General features: G+C 44.5%; 1 protein-coding gene across 1 annotated transcript; it reads left to right on the forward strand.

The window, feature by feature from the left end:
- Nucleotides 1-6148: 6148 nt before the first annotated feature.
- Nucleotides 6149-10264, forward strand: LOC123092241 (F-box/LRR-repeat protein 13). The gene is made up of 7 exons (XM_044513952.1): nt 6149-6319; nt 6455-6510; nt 7234-7569; nt 7651-7728; nt 8378-9359; nt 9439-9573; nt 9731-10264. The coding sequence occupies exons 1-5, from the start codon at nt 6274-6276 to the stop codon at nt 9281-9283; spliced, it is 1422 nt and encodes a 473-aa protein (XP_044369887.1). The 5' UTR covers nt 6149-6273; the 3' UTR covers nt 9284-9359; nt 9439-9573; nt 9731-10264.
- The last annotated feature ends 12792 nt before the right edge of the window (nt 10265-23056 follow it).

The raw sequence follows: 23056 nt of genomic DNA on the forward strand, positions 1-23056 counted from the left end.
TCGCGGTGGGCGAGGAGCCCGGCTCCTTTGAGGAAGCAACGAGCAAAACGTGCTGGCAGCATGCGATGATGGAGGAGATGAACTCCATCGAGGCAAACCAGACCTGGGAGCTCGTGGACCTGCCCGCTGGTCACCGCCCGATCGGCCTCAAGTGGGTATACAAAACCAAGAAAGACGCCCATGGCACGGTGGTGAAGTATAAGGCGAGATTGGTGGCGAAAGGGTACGTCCAGAAGCACGGCATCGACTACGATGAAGTATTCGCGCCTGTGGCCAGGCTCGAGTCCGTTCGCCTCCTGCTCGCTTTGGCCGCGCCCGCGAGCTGGACAGTGCACCACATGGACGTCAAGTCTGCCTTCCTCAACGGGGAGCTAGAGGAGGAGGTCTACGTGGTGCAGCCGCCGGGGTTCACGGCCGCCGGCGAGGAATCGAAGGTGCTCAAGCTCAGGAAAGCCCTGTACGGGCTGAAACAAGCCCCGCAGGCATGGAACGCCAAGCTGGATGCGAGTCTGGGCTCGCTTGGGTTCAGCAGGTGCCCGTCCGAGCACGCCGTGTACGCCAGGGGCACTGCATCCTCGCGCCTGGTCGTCGGCGTCTACGTCGATGATCTGATCATCACCGGCTCAGACGAGGAGGAGATCGATGGCTTCAAGAAGGAGATGCAAGCACTCTTCGACATGAGCGACCTGGGACGGCTCCATTACTATCTTGGGATCGAGGTGAGGCAGCACAACGGCGGCATCGACCTTGGTCAGGCCGCGTACGCTGCCAAGATCCTCGACAAGGCGGACATGACGGGTTGCAACCCCAGTCACACGCCCATGGAGCCGCGCCTCAAGCTGAGCAGGGTGAGCTCGGCACAGCCTGTGGACGTCACCGAATACAGGAGCATCGTGGGCATGCTCCGCTACCTCGTCCACACCAGGCCGGATCTTGCCTTCTCCGTCGGGTACGTCTCGCGGTTCATGCAGGAGCCCACGACGGAGCACATGGCGGCAGTAAAGCATGTTCTGCGCTACGTGGCCGGGACTCTGCACTGGGGAGTGCGGTACACGCGCGGTGACCATGATGCGCCTCTGATCGGCTACAACGACAGCGATCTGGGCGGCGATGTGGACAACCACAGGAGCACCACCGGCGTCGCCTTCTTCCTTGGCAGCAACCTGGTCAGCTGGCAATCACAGAAGCAGAGGGTTGTGGCCCTCTTCTCATGCGAGTCGGAGTACATGGCCGCCACCACGGCGGCATGCCAAGGTATATGGCTCGCACGGCTACTGGGAGAAATAAAAGACGAAGAACTGAAGGCGGCGGTGCTCAACGTCGACAACAAGTCGGCCATCTCACTAAGTAAGAACCCTGTTTACCACGACCGGAGCAAACACATTGAGATCAGGTATCATTTTATCCGGGAGTGCGTGGAGAATGGGAAGATTCAGATCGAGTTCGTTCGGTCCGGAGATCAACTTGCCGATGTGCTCACTAAGGCACTCGGGCGAGGCAAGCTTCAGGAGCAGCGCATGAAGATCGGGATGGTGGAACTCAACGAGGCACACAAGGCTTAGGGAGTGATTGTGGACTTAAACCTTGTGTGTTCGTCAGTCTTAGCAGGAAAATAAACGTTGCTTAGATAGTTGAGTAGATAAGTTTGTTAGGAAGTTTGTTTTCCCTTAGAAGTAGTCCACACCCTGCACGAGCTGGATCGTGGGATGGCGCGATCGTTGTGGCTCGGCGAGGCTGTTGTCTCGGGCTGTTAGTGGTCTTGTTTCCCTTCTGTAACAGAATAAGAGGAGAAGATTGAATACAGAAAAGTTGCAAGTGTTCACAACGCAAAACAACTGTCCCCGAGCTCTCTCTCTCGTGTGTGTGTGCGCGATCGGTGTTTACAGCCCTCGCCCGCCGGTGGCGCCCCCTCTGGCGCGCCTCCCCGCGCAACCTCGACGACGCCCGCCTCCCCAGATGGTCCTGGGAATGCATCTCCAAGATCCTCGCCGAGCACCGCGGCCCTGGCCGCCGCCTCTGCCTCCGCCACCTCAGCCGGCAGGGCAGCATCGCCGATCTCGCAGAGTGGATCCGATCTCCCGCCCTCGACAACCTCGAGGAGATCCATATCTCTTACCGATACGACCTTCTGCTGCCGCCGTGCGCCCTCCGCTTCGCGCCGACCCTCCGCGTCGCCAGCTTCGCCCGCTGCCGTTTCCCCAAGGACATTTCCGCGACCCTCGCATTCCCGCATTTGACGCGGCTCGCCCTCACCGAGGTCGAGATCTCCGAGGATGCCCTCCACGGCCTGCTCTCCGCCTGTTCCGCGCTCAGGGTGCTCCAGCTGGATTGGTGCAGCGGCTTCGACCGAGTGGTCATCAACTCGCCGACCCTCCAGAGCTTCGGCATTGTCGCGGACAGCTACGTGGGCGAGCTGGTCATACACTATGCTCCTCGCCTGGAGAGATTGATTGCATTTGATAATTTTGACATCCAGGTGATCAGAGCGCCTAGACTGCAGATGGCTTGCTTTCTGGACAGCCACAAGACTACACTCCATGTTGGAACCATGGCTTCTCGGGTAAATACTGCCTTCATTGAACACCCACATTCATTTCTCAGGCAATAATACTCTTGTGTTTCATGCTCGGTGCTTCTTTTTCGCAGGGAATTTCTGGCGGAAACTTGGCAACGTCACTGCACAGCGTGAAGATTTTCATTCTTGATACTGTTGGTCCTGATCTTGATGCAGTTCTAAACTTCATCAAATACTTTCCTTGCTTGGAGAAGCTCGTCATCACGGTAAATCTCTTCATTTTTGGGTAGCTTGTAGCGCTGAATAAACTCCATTCAGTTCATATGTCGTCCATCAATCCAGGTAGAAACTAGCCTTTATATAACAAACATACAAGTAATACAATGCACTTCTGCTCTTTTCAGTTATACCTGGAAGTTGATCTGAAAAAGAAAAATGTACGCCATCTTAACCCACAAGATCGCATTGAATGTCTTGACCTCAGTCTCAAAGAAGTAGTGCTGAAGGGTTACGAGGGCAAGCGGTCGGATCTTAACTTTGCCAAGTTCTTTGTTCTGAATGCTAAGGTGCTTGAGTCAATGGAACTCCGTGTCCAGGATAACACATTCACCAGGAGATGGGAAACTAATCAGCGTAGGCGGCTACAACTGGATAGCAGGGCTTCTAGAAATGCTGGGTTTGAGTTTGGAGAAGCTTATCCGTTCACTACATTTGCATGCAGCAATCATGCTCATGTTTTGACCATGGCTGATCCTGTTGGTACCTCTTGCGGAGTTTGTGGGCATACTGATTGATGATATCGCCCTTCACGTGTAATTCAAACTTTTTCTGTAGGCAACTATGTTATTTATCATGTACTGTGACGCGGCACTTGTTTTCTATTTGGAATTCCAAAAGGCCTGAGGGCAACCTCGTCAGGCTACTTTAACTTGGCAATAAACCCTTGGTTATGAATTGCTTATATTTCTGGAAATATGTTGTTGTGTTTTGGAAATTATGGGTGAACTGTTCAGTTGAACGTGGTTCTGCTGCAGCAATTTATTTTATTTCTTTTTTCTTTTACCTGAAGAAACCAGCACTTCCTACAGGAGGATGTGCTGGATAATATGGTTTGCTGAAACAGTTCGGGCTGTTTGTTCTAGTAAAGTGTAATAAAATCCCTCAAGAGTACTCGGTGCTTTTATCAGCAGAGGTGTGTGCAAAATGTAAACACGTTTCATCATTCAAGCATTAGAACAAATGCATCGGATATTTACGTATCTGGGAGAATATGATTGATGTCAGGTCGTGTAACCAAAGTTATTTGTAACCAATCAATGAAATGTAATTTTCTTTGTGAAAGACTAACATAGTCTGTATGTTGTCAGTCAACCCTACGAGTAACCAGGTGAGCTTTGCTAACATAATGGATCAGGATTTGTCGCTTGCAATCCAAATATTCGTAAGGGTACAGAAGGATTGTTCCTTTTGCAAAATTTTGTTGAACTGCGTGAGCCATTGGATATAAAGATTTGTGAAGCAACTCATCTGATGTGGTGAAGACAGGCGCGTGGTTCAGCTCACCAATCATTGAATAACATCAGACACTTCTCTTACTTTTTTTGCGGTCAGACACTTCTCTTTCCACTAAATAATATATAAATATAACATGTGCAATTACGTCAAAAATATTTGCAGTATTAAACGAGTATTTTGCAGCACACCAAAATTATTGCAACACAATGTCTGCAGCAATTCATAACATTAATATCTTCTGGATGCCTTGCAATATTTTCGAAAACTATGGTTTTTCCGGCCTAATGTGGTGTGCTGTCCGGAGGCGTCCTCACATATGGTCTGGGTTCTCGGATAGCCATACATATGGAGACAATTTGGGGATCTGACTCTCTCTCTCTCTCCCTCTCCCTCCGTTGCTAATAGAATAATGAACAATCAGTAAGACTAATATTATAGATCACCTCAATCCTACCGTGAATTATTCTACTTTTGTGCCAATATTCTCTGGGCAAGTTTTAGCCTTGTAACCCTTTCACCCTTATATTTGATGTTAATGTCTAAGTGTACGTCTAATCAGGGTTTCTCTCCTGTTGGTTTTTTGATAGGAGGTTGCTCGCTTCCCATATACTCTCCTCCGTTCCGATTTACTCGTCGTGGTTTTAGTTCAAAATTTGAACTAAAACCACGACGAGTAAACCGGAACGGAGGGGGTATGTCATAGTTCATATTACAACACACACATTTCTTTCTGAGTCTTATGTAAAAATCCTTTTGAGCCGATACACCAAATATGAAGTTACATAACTCAAACAAAACTGGAAAATTATTATTTAAAAAATGCCAATACAAATTTAAACAGTAAAAGTTATCAAAGATTGATATATCTACCTCTCCCAAGATAGGTGGGAGTAGCATGTTCTAGCAGATGTGTTTTGCTTCCATAGTTTATAAATGGTAAATTGTATGGTTTCAAGCCCCTAAATTCATATGTAATAGTTTGCCAGCCAATGACATTTTACAATGAAGTTTCTGGTTGAAAGATCTTGGAATATTTGTTTTCGAACATTAAAGGGTAGGAAAATCCTCCATGTGTTGTTTTTAATTAATGGATAAGAAAAATGCACATGTTTTTTTTTGAGAAAATTGATCTTAAGCATAAAAAAATAGGAATTCAAGTGTTATTATCATATGTAATGTAGCGCACAGTAAAGAGTTCAATGTTAGTGTACCACCTTCTTTATTTTGTGCATCATATATGATAATGTTCCTGTGTATACAGCCGAATTATCTTTTTTATTGAAATACATTGCAAGCGAAATACATTGAAATCCATCTTTTCTACTCCCTCCGTCCCAAAATAAGTGTCTCAACTTTGTACTAGCTTTAGTACAAAATTGTACTAAGCTTCAGACACTTATTTTGGGAAGGAGGGAGTATTTGTATAAAATTTGACATACAACTAGTAAAAAATTCAAAAAGCCCGTGGCAACGCACGAGCAGTCTACTAGTCTTTGAATAACATCATACACTTCTCTTACATTTTTTGCGGCCAGACACTTCTCTTTCCACTAAATAATATATAAATATAACATGTGCAACTACGCCAAAAATATTTGCAGTATTAAACGAGTATTTCGCAGCACACCAAAATTATTGCAACACAATGTTTGTGTGTACGCAATAAGAAAATGGGCATGCTTGCAACACATGCGAATAACCTGTGCAACATAAATTCATACTAAATTCACCAACCTCGCAGCAACAAATTTAGAAGCGCAGCCTTCCTCGATTTAGGCTGAAGGTAGCCCCACTGAAGCTAAATCGAGCGACCTAGATTCGTTCTTGCCTAAGCTTGGCATTGAGGCAACCTCTGTTTCACGCTCCAAACGTGACCAGGGCACATAGTGCATGGAGCACGCCTGCATCTGCAACCTTTTTTTTTTTTTGAACGGTAGCGAAATATCTTGCGGGTCAACGAGATTTCGGGCGAAAAAAACCTTGGATAGACAGAGTTCTCTATAGGATGGGACAGGGATGGATAAACAGTGGCACCAAACGGTATTTTTTTTAGCGGTACAAAAACTGTAAAATAGCAGGCCAGTTTTGGTGGGGCGATCTGCGGCACGATTAACCCATGATGCCACGGCCCAAGCCCGTGCGAGGCCGGTATCTCCCCATTCCGCCGTGTAACTGCGCCAGGCCGAGGCTGGGATTGCCTAAAACCTTCCGCCTCCCTTGGCACCGCCGGAGGAGCCGTCGACATGGAACCCTCGCGCCTCTCCCCGGAGGCCGCGGGCAAGCCTCAAGGTACGCCTTCCTTCCTCAGACCCCGGCGCTGCCGTACGTACGCCTCCCTCGCTTCCGGATTGTTCCCCGCCGATCTCGATCGCCCGGGGTTTCTCTTCTGGCCATGGCTAAACCATCGATTTGCCTGGCGTGCAGGTTTGATCGCCAAGGACCGCTGGTTCAGCATCGCCGCCTACATCTCATATGGGGAGGTTCGTGTCTCGCTCGCCTCCTCTTGGTCATGCTGTGAGATGTATCACCGTCCTCGATGTGGTGCGGTTACGGTAGAGTTCGGTTTTGGCCGGTGTTGGGTTTGCGTGCGGGGTTCTGTGCGTGAATTGAACCTAGTTGATTGTTTCTTGTTAGGGCACTGCATCGGTGCTGGGCCAGTGTGGAATGGATGGATGGGCGTGGGACGATCAATTGCCAAGTTAATAGCTTGGGTTGGTGCCTTTTGTTGTTGTGGGTATTGGTGATTGGGGCTTGCGGGCTTTGTGATGCTGTTTTTCTCGTGTCAATGCTCAGTAGCAGTACATAAAAGTCAGTGCTTTTGGTGTCTACTCTGGAGTACTGTAATTATGTAGATTTTCACACTATATATACATTTTGTTGAGGACTTGACTCTTGAGGTACTGTTGGGGTCTATGAATGTGCTGGCCTGTCAGATAAACATTATGAACAAATGCTGATCTTACGGATTTGTTGGCGGGGATAACGTGAAGCGCATAGTTCACATGTATGCCTTGTGTGTTCATGGCAATGCAGAATAAATGCATTCGTAAATTTGGTACCTTTGCTGTTCATTGGGAGGTTTAGCTTCCTGGGATGTTAACCAGGGCCTGATGTTAACCCACAGACTCTCTATGTTAACTGTACTTTCGTTTATGTCGAACAATGATATTTTCTAGGCTTATATAGTTTGTTCTCATCTATAGGGTGGTATTGCTGCTGCCCTGCGGAAACATGTTGAGGAGGAAGCTCGACATCTCAGCAGTGAAGATCTTCTAAGGGTTATGGATCAGCTCTATGAGCAAATATCTAGCTTATTGCAAAGCAATGATGCTACTGAAAGTTTACCGGCTCTTCATGCTATCGATGCTCTGATTGATTTACCAGTTGGAGGCGCTTCAAAGGTTTCTAAGCTGGCTAATCTCTTAAAAAATGTGTTTGAAGTCAAGCGTGATCCTGAAATCCTAGTTCCAGCTAGCACAGTGCTTGGTCATTTGGCAAATGCTGGGGGAGCATTAACTGCACACGAAGTTGAGCGACAGGTATATTATACTACTAACTTATAACGGGTTCCAGTTTTCATGAAAAAACTTTTCCAGTTCTCTAAGGAGCGCTTCTTTTAGATTATTACAACTGCGTTAGGGTGGCTTGGTGGGGATGGAGTGGAATATCGTCGCTTTGCAGCTATCCTTATTCTCAAAGTAAGTTGAACCGATCAGCTTCTGTGGTGTTTAATCAAAAATCAAGATCGTGAGGGTACCCCTGATTATTAGCATGTGTAGTTTTGTACCACTGATTTGTAGTATGTGTATTATTGTTTTCTCTGTGTAGTATTTGCAGCAAGCAACTACTCCCTCCGTTACAAAATAGATGACCCAACTTTGTACTAACTTTACAAAGTTAGTACAAAGTTGGGTCATCTATTTTGGAACGGAGGGAGTAATGATCAACAACTAGTGGACAACTAATCATGACTAGTCGTGACTGATCTGCAAGTCACAAATAATATTGAGTTGAATGTACGACTTAAGTAATATTGGTTCGTTCTAGCTATCTTATTAAACTATGTGTACCATTTCTTTCACTCCAAGGTTCCCTGAAAAGAACCCTCTGCACAGCACAACTAGCATCCAGGGTTGTTGCAGTTTGCAAATTACTCCCTCCGTCCAATAATATAAGATGTTATTACATCTAATATGTGAGTATATTAGATGTAATAACATCTTATAGTATATATTAGGGACGGAGGGAGTAGTTTATTATGATAGTAGTTTAACTTTTTATGCCAAGATTTTTTCCCAGAGGAACTATATTATGATTTGTATAATGTTCCTCCTTTTCTTGTTGTAGGAGATGGCTGAAAATGCATTCACAGTTTTCAAGAATTATATCCCTGAGTTTGTTGATGTTATACTGATAGCTTTGAGCGATCCCAAACTGGTTATTCATGAACGAGCAGCTGAAGCCGTGCGTGCACTTGCATGTTCCAACATGGAGGCGGCGGCAGACTGTGGAGTGAAGAAGGTGAAACGGAAGGGAATTGATCTGATCAGTGACCTCCCGGATGAGACGCTCTGCACCATCATCTCCTTCCTCCGCACTGATGATGCCGTGCGCACTTCTGCCCTCTCTCGCCGCTGGCGTCACCTGTGGCGTTCCGCTCCGATCAACCTTGACACTGCCCATATCCCTGGGTTTTGTCCCGAGCAAATTGAGGTTGTAACCCAGATCCTTTCTGAGCACCAGGGCCCCATATGCCGCCTTCACCTCAACAGCCTCTATTTTGCTGATCTTGATGGCTGGTTCAGGTCCCCAGCCCTTGCTAATCTTCAGGAGTTCGACATCTATGTCGCTAAATTTGATGATGTGCTGCCGCTGTCTGTGCTCCGCTTCGCACCGACCCTCCGTGTGGCCCGCATTGCCCACTGCAGCTTCTTTGAGGATGAGGAGGTCCCAGTATTTAACTTCCCACGCCTGAAAACACTGGTTCTGGGCTTCCTTTCTGTATATGAAGGCACCCTCCACAGCATTCTCTCTGGCTGCCCTGTCCTCGAGGGCCTGCTGCTTGACAGTTGTGATGGCTTCAGGCGCTTGGTGATCAACTCCCCAACACTTAGGAGCGTTGGTGTATGTGATGATACGGGCAGCCTGAGTGAAATAGTCATCGAGAGCCCCTTGCCTGGAAAGATTCGTCAGATCAGATTTATTTCGCAGAACCAGCCCACTGCGCAGAGCACCAGTCTTCCGGGTAATTAGTGCGCCGAAACTGGCGATCTTGGGCTCACTGACAGACAACTTTGACAAACTCAAGCTTGGAACCAGAGTTTCACAGGTAGCTGCGGATGGCCATTTCATATTCGACATTCCAGTAAGCATACACTCACTTTGTTGCAATGTTTTTCTGTTTGCAGGAAATGGTCGCTGGTAACTTGGAAATGTTGATGCGAGGTGTGAAGGTTTTACATATCACGTCTAGTGGCCCTAATCTTGATGCAGTTCTTGGCTTCCTCAGAGTCTTTCCTTACTTGGAGAAGCTATACATAATGGTGAGTTGTTGAATCTCTTCTTCAGTAGTGTTAAAATCTGTTTTACTTATTTTATATCTTATCCAATCAGTCATTGTTTTACCTGACATTGCCAGTTAGAAAATTTTATTTTCTAGCTTTGTAATAACTGTTTCTCAATCGTTTATACTCTTTCCAGTCATCTCTGCAGACGGATATGCAAAATGTGCATCATCATGAGCCAACAGCTCTGATTGAGTCTCTTGACCATATCAGATATGTAGAGTTGAAGTGTTACACGGGCACGGAGCCGGATGTTGACTTTGCTAAGTTCTTTGTTCTCAATGCTAAGGCGCTCGAGTTGATGAAATTTGTTGTCAAAGGCAGATGCACTCAGAAATGGAGAACTGATCAATACAAGTGCCTACAGTTTGATAGTAGGGCTTCTCCAAATGCTCTATTGGATTTTAGATCTTACTCTGGTCATGCATATCCTGCTGGATGTATCCGCAGGGGCAATCACCATAATGAGCATGTCCTGTCCATGGTTAATCCCTTCGATAGCTCTTCTTGTAGTCACTGCAGAGATGCCTGAGCAGGTTGATAGCTCTTCATGTTTTGTCCGTGGCTGATCCCTTCCCTTTATGTGCAAACATTGCAGTATGTCTCTCATTTGAATGTTTTGGAAGACCTTCAACACATGTTCATGACTATGTTGAATGTTTTGAGTCAATACTTGTGTTATGTGCAATCAAAATTCACTAGCCAGTCTGGCATCAGTTTTAATGCTATTTGCTTTTTGCTAGTTATAAGTAGTTGGCAACCCGCAACTAAGCTTCTTTCTTATATCGTGTATTGATGTTGTGTTATGGAAGACATAAAACGATTGTTCTGAGGTGTTGGAGGATGCAGAGATTGCGTATGCAAGGCGTTGTGGTTCTTGTCTCGTCCTGGAACATGTATTTTTAGATGAAATGTTATATAAATAATAAAGCAGCAAACCACCATACATGGCCTTACAAAAATGCAAACTCAAAAACATAAGTGACATGCAACATAGGTTCCAAATGGGTACGACCCTGACAAGCGAAAATGCAAATCCAGGATGCGACCCCAAGTACAGAAGATTAGGCATCAACGAGATCACTCAACGATGTCTGAAGTGATCGGATCAGCAGATTCGCCTTTTCTAGTCATGGTTTGTCCCTTTTCCGCACCATCGGGCGCCACATTTGCAGGTAATTTAAAATTTTCAATAGGCAAGCATATATGGAAATTGATATGAAAAAAGAAAATGTGCGCCGTCTTAACCCATAATTTCAAATTGGATGTTTTATCACTAAAAAAAGATCACATTGGATATAGAAGTATAGTCCTGAAGGATTATGAAGGCAAACAGTCGGATTTTCTTTCTCGGGTTCTTTGTTATGAATGGAAACTGGTGTTTGAGATGACACATTCACTGAGAAATGGAAGCTAATTAGCGCAGGCAGCTATGACTGGATAGTAGGGCTTCAGCACGCTCGGTTTTATTTTGAAGGTTGATATCCATTTTGGAGAGTTGAGCTGCAAGCCTGCAGCGCCTCTCGTTTGGTGGAGATGGTTCAGCTGCGACATGGTGGCCACATTGCAGAATTTGGCGGCGGCGACCCGAATCGCTGACTCCATCCAGCCCTCCGGCTCAGCTGTTGGAGAAGGGATTCGACAGATCCGGGCCATGTTGAAGATAGCTTTGGCGCAAAATGCGGTTGTGTCACAGACTCGGGATCGCATCCATAGCGCGTCCGTTCGCGTCGGGACAGTCCAGTCGGCTGATAGCCAGATTGCATCGGCAAGGCGTAGACCATTGCCCCCTCTGAGAGATCAGTACGGAGACCGAAGACGTGACCAGATTACTCCTCCCCGGCGATGCAATGATTATCGTCGCACTCGGACGCCCTCTCCGTGGAACGTTGCATACAGGCGCCAGCCCTATGACGCGAGGCGACCTTACGAAGATGATCGGAGGCCGAGTCCTCCCACCGCCTGGGAGGTCTCCGAGACCCGCAGTTCAACGCCAGATCTACTCTCGCTCAAAGCTTGGTCGACAGGGCCCGATCCTAAAGAGACGCCCTTGGCAGGGATGTCCCAAGTGGATCCACACCTTCAGGACCTCAGTGCTTCAGCAGCTATAACCGCGCCGTTGATATCCCATCCAACTTCAAGTTGGCGACAGGGATTAGCAAGTTCGTTGGTGAATCGAAGCCATAGACTTGGTTGGAGGATTACCGAGTGACTGTCCAGATCGGTGACGACAATGACAATGTGGTCATGAAACATTTGCAACTGATGCTTGAGGGATCGGCGAGAGCCTGGCTGAATCAGCTCCGACCCTGCAGCATCTATTGCTGGGATGACCTGGCCTGAGTCTTTGTGAAAACATTCGAGGGCACGTACAAGCGGCCGGGTGGATTGTCGGAGCTGCAACACTGCGTACTAAAAAACAATGAGACTCTCCAAGAGTACATCCAGCGATGGACCACTCTGTACAACACCGTGGAGAATGTCACTGAGCACCAAGCCATTTGTGCCTTCAAGGCGGGTATCAAATACCGAGAGCTTGTTCTGAAGTTTGGCCGGACAGAGATCCTAACTCTGAGTCGAGCAATGGAAGTCGCCAATTGATATGCCAACGACGAAGAGGAAGACCAGCTGAGAAGTGGAAAGGGGCGAGCCGGAGAGGCCCACCAGTCGGGCAATAAGTCCAGTCGGAAGCAGAACAGAAAAGCCGATTCGGCAGACAATGCTGACGCTGCGGCCCTGGCCGGGCAAAGCAAGGGAAAAGATCAGCTGAAGCAGAAGAAGGAATGGGCCGACAAGAAGAAGAGCAACCCAAAGGGCGACATTCTTGATCAACCATGTCAGATTCACACCAAAAGAGACAAAAATGGCAACCTGATCCTTCCAAAGCACACCACTCGGGAGTGCCAATTGCTCAAGCAAGAAATGTGAGAAGAACCCTCGGAGGGTAAAGATGAGGACAATGACGACGAAGGGAAGCATGCTTCTAGCTATGCCAATGTCGAGAAAGTCCTGATGATATTCACAGACGTCGAGAGCAAGTGCAGGTTGAAGGTCATAAAGTGAGAGGTTAACATGGCTGTGCCGACTGTCACCGAGTATCTTGACTGGGCCCAGACGCCCGTCAATTTTGACCAGTCGGATCACCTAGCTCACATACCGATCCCTAGGCAGCAAGCGCTAGTGGTTGATCCAGCCGTCAGTGGAGTCCGACTATGCAAAATCCTCATGAACGGAGGCAGCGGACTAAACATCATTTACATCGGCACTCTGAAGGCGATGGACATTCTGATGTCCCTACTGAGCAAAAGCAACATGTAGTTCCACTGGGTCATCCCCAGAAAGAAGGCAAAGTCACTCGGATAGATAGCCCTAGACGTCATGTTCGGTGGCGAGAATTTTTTTAGAAGGAGAGGTTGAGCTTCGAGGTGGTGGACTTCCACATTGCCCATCATGCCATCTTGGGTAGGCCCGCCTACAGACGTTTCATGGCCAGGCCATGCTATGTGTATATTAAGCTTAAGATGCCAGGGCCGAATGGCGTGATCACCATCTCAGGCAACAGGAAACGAGCGGAAGAGTGCGTGCAGAAGGGTGGTGCGTCTCCAACATATCCATAATTTTTTATTGTTCCATGCTATTAATAATATCAATCTTGGATGTTTTATATGTAATTATATGCTATATTTTATATCATTTTCTGGGACTAACCTATTACCCAGTGCCTAGTGCCAGTTGTTGTTTTATGCTTGTTTTTTGTTCAGGAAATCGGTACCAAATGGAGTCCAAACGCTACAAAACTTTTTGACGTTTTTTTCTAGACAAGAGAGACCCTGGAAGGTTGGGGAGGAGATCAGACAAGAAGCAAGGAGACGACAAGGCAGCAGGGCGCACCCAAGGGGGTAGGTGTGTCCCGATGCCTTGTGGGCCCCACGCTGCTCCGTCTGACCTAATTCCACCTCCATAAATTCTCTAAAATCGGGAAACCAACAGAGAGCCACCCGAAACACTTTTCTCACTGCCGCAAGTTTCTGTTTTTCCGTGATCCCTTCTGGAGGCCTTTTCCGGCACTCCGTCAAAGGGAAAATCGATCACGGAGGGCTTCTACATCATCCTTGATGCCTTCTGATCATGCTTGAGTAGTTCACCACAGACCTACGGGTCCATAGCTAGTAGCTAGATGGCTTCTTCTCTCTCTTTGATCTCCAATACAATGTTCTCCTCGATCTTCTTAGAGTTCTATCCGATGTAATCTTCTTTTAAGGTGTGTTTGTTGTGATCTGATGAATTGTGGGGTTCTATTCAGATTAAATATTAATTGAGTCTTTCTAAACTTTATTATGCATGATTGTTATAAATTTGTATTTCTCTCCGATCTATCGGTTTGGTTTGGCCAACTAGATTGATTTATCTTGCAAGGGAGAGGTGCTTTGTGATGGGTTCAATATTGCGGTGTTCTATATCCCAGTGACAGAAAGGACAAAACATGTATTTGTATTATTTCCAGTAAGGACAAAATGATGGGGTTTATTCATATTGATTGGGTTTACTTTGTCTACATCATGTCATCTTGCTTAAGGCATTACTCTGTTTTATACTTAATACTCTAGATGTATGCTGGATATCGGCCGATGAATGGAGTAATAGTAGTAGATGCATGCAAGAGTCGGTCTACTTGCTTCGGACGTGATGCCTATATACATGATCATTGCCTTGCATATCGTCATAACTATGCCCTTTTCTATCAATTGACAAACAGTAATTTGTTCACCGTATGTTATGTGCTTGAGAGAGAATCCTCTAGTGAATACTATGCCCCCCTGATCTGTTCATCTGTTTATCCTAGAGTTGGACGAGTACAAGAAAGCAGTCAATACGAGTGAGCTGCTAAGGTCAAAGAAGCCGATTGCGGAATCTGCATTCCAGTCGGCCGGAGAGACAAAGCAAATTCGCATCCATCTGGAGGATCCGAATGCCTAGCCAACCAACATCTCCACGAGGCTGGACAACAAATGGGAAGGCAAACTCATCAAGTTCCTCCATGAGAACTGTGTGACACCCTGGATTTTGGCCCTTTCTTTTTCTTTTGTTTTTCTTTGGATTTTTTATTTGAATTGCTTTTCTGTGACTCCGTGGTCCTGAAATCCGGGAAGATCATCTCTTCTCAGGCTCCCAAGTGGCTTGTCATCCTCAAAACCATCTCAAGACCTTGTCATTTTCATCTTAGCCCAATCCCAGTATTCTTTTTATTGGGAATATTCCTTTTTCTATTAAAGGAATAATCCTTTTTGCCCTAGGTTGTGAAACAACCTATATTTATGTCACTCCCAAAATTCCCAAATAATTCTCATAAATTGTTTGGATCATATCTTCCACATGTATGTCAAAACCCTTTCTTGGCATTATCAAAGATAATTCACAAATATTCCTTTTTCTCATTCTGCCCTAAGTGGCTTTTTGAGAAGGAAGTGTCATTTATCTTGGCTTGATTGGCCCCAAACTTTTTGGACACCTTTTACTGTCCATATAATTGCCCCATGCCAAAATTTAACTTATTTTGCCCAGTAATTTTCCAAAGTTCCTGTCTGAGGGAAGCCTTCGTGAAGGAAGTACTAACTAGGGTAATCCAAATGAGTAGAAATTTTACAAGTTCCTTCATATGATCAAATCATCACTCTCCTTAAGATTTGGGCTCATGTCATCACTCTATGTAAGCTTAGCATCAAATCTTGGCTTCTGGTCAGATTTTCAGGTTGTGAAGCAACTATATTTTATATTGCTTCATTTTTGCTAAAAATTTACTAGGGAATGCTCCCCCATATAAACTCTCTCCCCCAAAATTTGGACTAATTTCATCTATCCATATTCCCTCAACATTTTTCCAAGATTCTGTGCAGAGAGGTGCATTATGAAATAAGTACCACTTTCGCTTGTCCAAATGGTATCAAATTTTTATGGCACCCCCATATGCCTATTGTTGGGGAACATAGGATGAAATTCCAAAAAATTTCCTACACTCACACAAGATCTATCTAGGAGATGCATAGCAACGAGAGGGGAAGAGTTTGTCTACGTACTCTCGTAGACCATAAGCGGAAGCGTTTGACAACACGGTTGATGTAGCCGAACTTCTTCTAGCTCTGATCATCAAGTACCGAACGTACGACACCTCTGAGTTCTGCAGATGTTTAGCTCGATGACGTCCCTCGCCCTCTTGATCCAGCAAGATGTCAAGGATGTAGATGAGTTCCGTCAGCATGACGGCGTGGTGACGATGATGGTGATGTGATCCATGCAGGGCTTTGCCAAAGCACCGCGAGAATATGACCGGGGGTGTAAACTGTGGAGAGGGGCGCCACACATGGCTAACAATTGATGTTATGTGTTCTAGGGGCACCCCTCCCCACATATACATAGGTGGGAGGGAGAGGGGAGGCAGCCAAGGGGCGCCCCAAGTAGGCCGAATCCTACTTGGGGTCCCTCCCCAATTCGGCCCCCTACCATATTTATTGGAGGGGGAAGGAAAGAGGGGGAAGGGGGAAGGAAGGGGAATCCTATTCCTTTCCTTCTTCCCCTTTCCTTCTCCACTTAGGCCGGCCCATATGGGGGGCGCACCAGCTCCTTGTGGCTGGTGTGTTTCCCCTCTTGGCCCATAAGGCCCATATCTTTTGCCGGGGGTGTCCGGAACCCCTTCCGGTGATCCGATATGTACCCGGTACCCTCCGGAACACTTCCAATGTTCGAATACCATTGCCCTATATATCAATCTTTACCTATTGGCCATTTTGAGACTCCTCATCATGTCCGTGATCTCATCCGGGACTCCGAACAACATTCGTTCACCAAATCACATAACTCATATAATACAATATCGTCATCGAACGTTAAGCGTGCGGACCCTACGGGTTCGAGAACTATGTAGACATGACCGAGAGACCTCTCTGGTCAATAACCAATAGCGGAACCTAGATGCTCACATTGGCTCCCACATATTCTATGAAGATCTTTATCGGTCGAACCGTTATGACAACATACGTTATTCCCTTTGTCATCGGTATGTTACTTGCCCGAGATTCGATCGTCGGTATCTTCATACCTAGTTCAATCTCGTTACCGGCAAGTCTCTTTACTCGTTCCGTAATGCATCATCCTATAACCAACTCATTAGTCACATAGCTTGCAAGGCTTATAGTGATGTGCATTACCGAGAGGGCCCAGAGATACATCTCCGACAATCGGAGTGACAAATCCTAATCTCGATCTATGCCAACTCAACAAAAACCATCGAAGACACCTGTAGAGAACCTTTATAAATCTATGCCAACTCAACTAACTCATTAGTCACTTTGCTTGCAAGGCTTCTTATGACGTGCATTACCGAGAGGCCCTAGAGATACCTCTCTGATACTCGGAGTGACAAATCCTAATCTCGATCTATGCCAACCCAACAAACACCTACGGAGATACTTATAGAGCATCTTTATAATCACCCAGTTATGTTGTGACGTTTGATAGCACATAAGGCATTCCTTCGGTATCCGGGAGTTGCATAATCTCATAGTCGGAGGAATATGTATTTGACATGAAGAAAGCAATAGCAATAAAACTGAACGATCATAATGCTAAGCTAATGAATGGGTCTTGTCCATCACATCATTCTCCTAATGATGTGATCCTGTTTATCAAATGACAACACATGTCTATGGTTAGGAAACTTAATCATATTTGAACAACGAGCTAGTCTATTAGAGGCTTACTAGGGACATGGTATTTTGTCTATGTATCCACACATGTATCAAGTTTCCGGTTAATACAATTCTAGCACAAATAATAAACATTTATCATGAAATAAGGAAATATAAAATAAGAACTTTATTATTGCCTCTAGGGCATATTTCCTTCACCTATATCATCATGCCATGACCATTTTCAGCCCAATCCAAGCTAGTATGTGAGTGCCACATCAAGGTTTGTATTTCTGGTCAGTATGGCACTTTGTACTGCAAGTACTAGCTAAACCCATCCTCTTAAGCTGAAACTTTGCCATCTTGCTTACTGATACGTCCATTTTGCATCATGCTTTTATGTCGATATTTATTGCATTATGGGCTGTTATTTCACGTTATGTCGCAATACTTATGGCTATTCTCTCTTATTTTACAAGGTTTACATGAAGAGGGAGAATGCCGGCAGCTGGAATTCTGGGCTGGAAAAGGAGCAAATATTTAAGGACTATTCTGCGCAACTCCAAAAGTCCTGAAACTCCACGGAATACCTTAGAATAAATAAAGAAAAATCGTCGCCAAAGATGAAGGCCAAGGGGCCCACACCCTGCTCACGAGGGTGGGGGGCGCGCCCCCTAGGCGCGCCCCCTACCTCGTGGGCCCCCTGGTGGCTCTCCGACGCCCATCTTCTCCCATATGAAGTCTTTCGATGAGAAAAAATAGAAGAGAACCTTTCGGGACGAGAATCCGCCGCCACGAGGTGGAACCTTGGCGGAACCAATCTAGGGCTCCGGCAGAGCTGTTCTGCCGGGGACACTTCCCTCCGGGAGGGGGAAATCATCACCATCGTCTTCACCAAAGCTCCTCTCATCGGGAGAGGGCAATCTCCATCAACATCTTCACCAGCACCATCTCATCTCCAAACCCTAGTTCATCTCTTGTATCCAATTCTTATCTCCAAGTCCGGGATTGGTGCTAGTAGGTTGCTAGTAGTGTTGATTACTCCTTGTAGTTGATGCTAGTTGGTTTATTTGGTGGAAGATCATATGTTCAGATCCTTTATGCACAATATTACCCCTCTGATTATGAACATGAATATGCTTTGTGAGTAGTTACGTTTGTTCCTGAGGGCAAGGGAGAAGTCTTGCTATTAGTAGTCATGTGAATTTGGTATTCGTTCGATATTTTGATAAGATGTATGTTGTCTAAAATCTAGTGGTGTTATGTGAACGTCGACTACATAACACTTCACCATTATTTGGGCCTAGAGGAAGGCATTGGGAAGTAATAAGTAGATGATGGGTTGCTAGAGTGACAGAAGCTTAAATCCTAGTTTATGCGTTGCTTCGTAAGGGGCTGATTTGGATCCATATGTTTCATGCTATGGTTAGGTTTACCTTAATACTTTTGTTGTAGTTGTGGATCCTTGCAATAGAGGTTAATCATAAGTGGGATGCTTGTCCAAGTAAGGGCAGTACCCAAGCACCGGTCCACCCACATATAATATTATCAAAGTACCGAACGCAAATCATATGAGCGTGATGAAAACTAGCTTGACGATATTCCCATGTGTCCTCGGGAGCGCTTTTCCTATTATAAGAGTTTGTCCAGGCTTGTCCTTTGCTAGAAAAAGGATTGGGCCACCTTGCTGCACTTTATTTACTTTTGTTACTTGTTGCTCATTACAATTTATCCTATCACAAAACTATCTGTTACCACTTATTTCAGTACTTGTAGAGAATACCTTGCTGAAAACCGCTTATCATTTCCTTCTGCTCCTCGTTGGGTTCGACACTCTTACTTATCAAAAGGACTACGATAGATCCCCTATATTTGTGGGTCATCAAGACTCTTTTCTGGTGCCGTTGCCGGGGAGTGAAGCGCCTTTGGTAGGTGGAATTTGGTAAGGAAAAATTTATTTAGTGTGCTGAAATTTTCTGTCACTTGCTACCATGGAAAGTAATTGTTTGACGGGCTTGTTCGGGGTGTCTTCACCCCGTCCAGTAGAGCAAAGAGTTGCCCCTCAACCTACTCAACCTACTGAACCTATTGAAAATGAAACTTCTTTTGAGATTCCTTTGGGTATGATGGAAAAGCTGCTAGCTAACACTTTTGCAGGAGATGGAACAAAGCATCCTGACGAACATCTACGCTTTGTGGATGATATTTGTGGACTATTTAAGCTTGCAGGTATACCCGATGATGCCATTAAGAGGAAGGCTTTCCCTTTATCTTTGGAGGGAGACACATTGACATGGTATAGGCTATGTGATGATACAAGATCATGGAACTATAAAAGATTGAAATTGGAATTTCATCAAAAGTATTACCCTATGCATCTTGTTCATCGTGATCGCAATTATATATATAATTTTTGGCCTCGCGAAGGAGAAAGCATCGCTCAAGCTTGGGGGAGGCTTAAATCAATGCTATATTCATGCCCCAATCACGAGCTCTCAAAATTGACAATTCTCCAGAATTTTTATGCTCGGCTTTCTAATAATAATCGCACCATGCTCGATACTTCTTGTGCTGGCTCTTTTATGATGAAGTCTATTGAATTTGGATGGAATTTATTGGATAGAATTAAACGCAACTCTGAAGATTGGGACCTCGACGAAGGTAAGGAGTCAGGTATGACACCTAAGTTTGATTGTGTTAAATCTTTTATGGATACTGATATTTTCCGTAAGTTTAGCCCTAAATATGGACTTGACTCTGAGATAGTAGCTTCTTTCTGTGAATCTTTTGCTACTTATGTTGATCTCCCCAAGGAGAAGTGGTTTAAATACCATCCTCCCATAGAAGTAAAAGTAGATGCACCTATTAAAGTTGAAGAAAATATTGTCACTTACAATGATCCTATTGTTCCTACTTCTTATGTTGAGAAACCCCCTTTCCCTGTTAGAATGAAGGATCATGCTAAAGCTTCAACTGCTATTCGTAAAAGCAATATTAGGACTTATACACCCCCTGAGCAAGTCAAAGTAGAACCCAATATTGCTATTGTTAAAGATCTCTTGTCTGATAATATTGATGGGCATGTTATTCAATTCACTGGTGAAACTGCTAGAATTGCTAAACCCTGTGATAGAGATAAACATAGACCTGTGGTAGGCGTGCTTGTTATTTCTGTTAAAATAGGAGATCATTGTTATCATGGCTTATGTGATATGGGTGCTAGTGCTAGTGTTATACCCATTGACTTATACAAAGAAATTATGCATGATATTGCACCTGCTAAGTTAGAAGATATTGATGTTACAATTAAACTTGCCAATAGAGATACTATATCTCCAATGGGAATTGCTAGAGATGTTGAAGTCTTGTGTGGGAAAACCAAATATCCCGCTGATTTTCTTGTTCTTGGTTCTCCACAAGATAGCAGTCCCATTATATTTGGTAGACCTTTCTTGCGTACTGTTAATGCTAAGATAGACTGCAAAAAGAATGTTGTTATTGTTGGCTTGGATGATATGGTTCATGTGTTTAATTTCTCTAAATTTAGTAAACAACATCGTGAGGAAGAACTTCCTAGTAAGGATGAAATTATTGGTCTTGCTTTTATTGCTGTACCTCCTAGTGATCCTTTAGAACACTATTTGCTAGACCATGAAAATGATATGTTCATGAATGAAAGAAGGGAAATAGATGAAGTATTCTTTAAACAGGAACCTGTTCTGCAGCACAACTTGCCTGTTGAAATCCTAGGGGATCCTCCTCCACCCAAGGGTGATCCCGTGTTTGAGCTTAAACTGTTGCCTGATAATCTTAAATATGCTTATCTTGATGAAAAGAAAATATATCCTGTTATTATTAGCACTAAACTTTTAGAGCATGAAGAAGAAAGATTATTGAAAACTCTGAAGAAGCATCGTGCTGCTATTGGATATACTCCGGATGATCTTAAGGGCATCAGTCCCACTCTATGTCAACATAAAATAAATTTGGAAGCTGATGCCAAACCAGTTTGTGATCCTCAACGACGTTTGAATCCTAAAATGAAAGAAGTGGTAAGAAAAGAAATACTCAAGCTTCTAGAGGCAGGTATAATTTATCCCGTTGCTGATAGTCAGTGGGTAAGTCCTGTCCATTGTGTCCCTAAGAAGGGAGGTATTACTGTTGTCCCTAATGATAAAGATGAATTGATCCCGCAAAGAATTATCACAGGTTATAGGATGGTAATTGATTTCCGCAAATTAAATAAGGCTACTAAGAAAGATCATTACCCCTTACCTTTTATTGATCAAATGCTAGAAAGACTATGCAAACATACACATTATTGCTTTCTAGATGGTTACTCTGGTTTTTCTCAAATACCTGTGTTAGCTAAAGATCAATCAAAGACTACTTTTACATGCCCTTTTGGTACTTTTGCTTATAGACGCATGCCTTTTGGTTTATGTAATGCACCTGCTACCTTTCAAAGATGCATAATGGCTATATTCTCTGACTTTTGTGAGAAAATTTGTGAGGTTTTCATGGATGACTTTTTCGTCTATGGTTCCTCTTTTGATGATTGCTTGAGCAATCTCGCTCGAGTTTTGCAGAGATGTGAAGAAACTAATCTTGTCTTGAATTGGGAAAATAGCCACTTTATGGTTAATGAAGGTATTGTCTTGGGGCACAAAGTTTCTGAAAGAGGTATTGAAGTTGACAAAGCCAAGGTTGATGCTATTGAAAAGATACCATGTCCTAAGGACATCAAAGGTATAAGAAGTTTCCTTGGTCACGCCGGATTTTATAGGAGGTTCATCAAGGACTTCTCAAAAATCTCTCGGCCTCTGACTAATTTATTACAAAAAGATGTACCATTTGTCTTTGATGATGATTGTGTAGAAGCATTTGAAATACTTAAGAAAGCATTAGTCTCTGCACCTGTTGTTCAGCCACCTGATTGGAATTTACCCTTTGAAATTATGTGTGATGCTAGTGATTATGCTGTAGGTGTTGTTCTAGGGCAAAGAGTTGATAAGAAATTGAATGTTATCCATTATGCTAGTAAGACTCTAGACAATGTTCAAAGAAATTATGCTACTACCGAAAAGGAACTTTTAGTGGTTGTATTTGCTTGTGATAATTTCAGACCCTATATTGTTGATTCTAAAGTAACTATTCATACAGATCATGCTGCTATTAAATATCTTATGGAAAAGAAAGATGCAAAACCTAGACCCATTAGATGGGTTCTCTTGCTTCAAGAATTTGATTTACATATTGTTGATAGAAAAGGAGCTGAGAACCCCGTTGTAGACAACTTGTCTAGGCTAGAGAATGTTCTTGATGACCCATTACCTATTGATGATAACTTTCCCGATGAGCAATTAAATGTCATAAGTACTTCTCGTAGCGGTATGCTGATTATGCTAATTATATTGTTGCTAAATTTATACCGCCTAGCTTCACATACCAACAAAAGAAAAAGTTTTTCTATGACTTGCGACATTACTTTTGGGATGACCCACATCTTTATAAAGAAGGAGTAGATGGTGTTATTAGACGTTGTGTACCTGAGCATGAACGGGAACAGATCCTACGCAAGTGTCACTCCGAAGCTTATGGAGGACATCACGCTGGAGATAGAACTGCACATAAGGTATTGCAATCCGGGTTTTATTGGCCTACTCTATTCAAGGATGCCCGTAAGTTTGTTTTGTCTTGCGATGAATGTCAAAGAATTGGTAATATCAGTAGACGTCAAGAAATGCCTATGAATTATTCACTTGTTATTGAGCCATTTG

This window comes from Triticum aestivum, chromosome 1B (assembly GCF_018294505.1).
Source record: "Triticum aestivum cultivar Chinese Spring chromosome 1B, IWGSC CS RefSeq v2.1, whole genome shotgun sequence".
NCBI lineage: Eukaryota > Viridiplantae > Streptophyta > Magnoliopsida > Poales > Poaceae > Triticum > Triticum aestivum.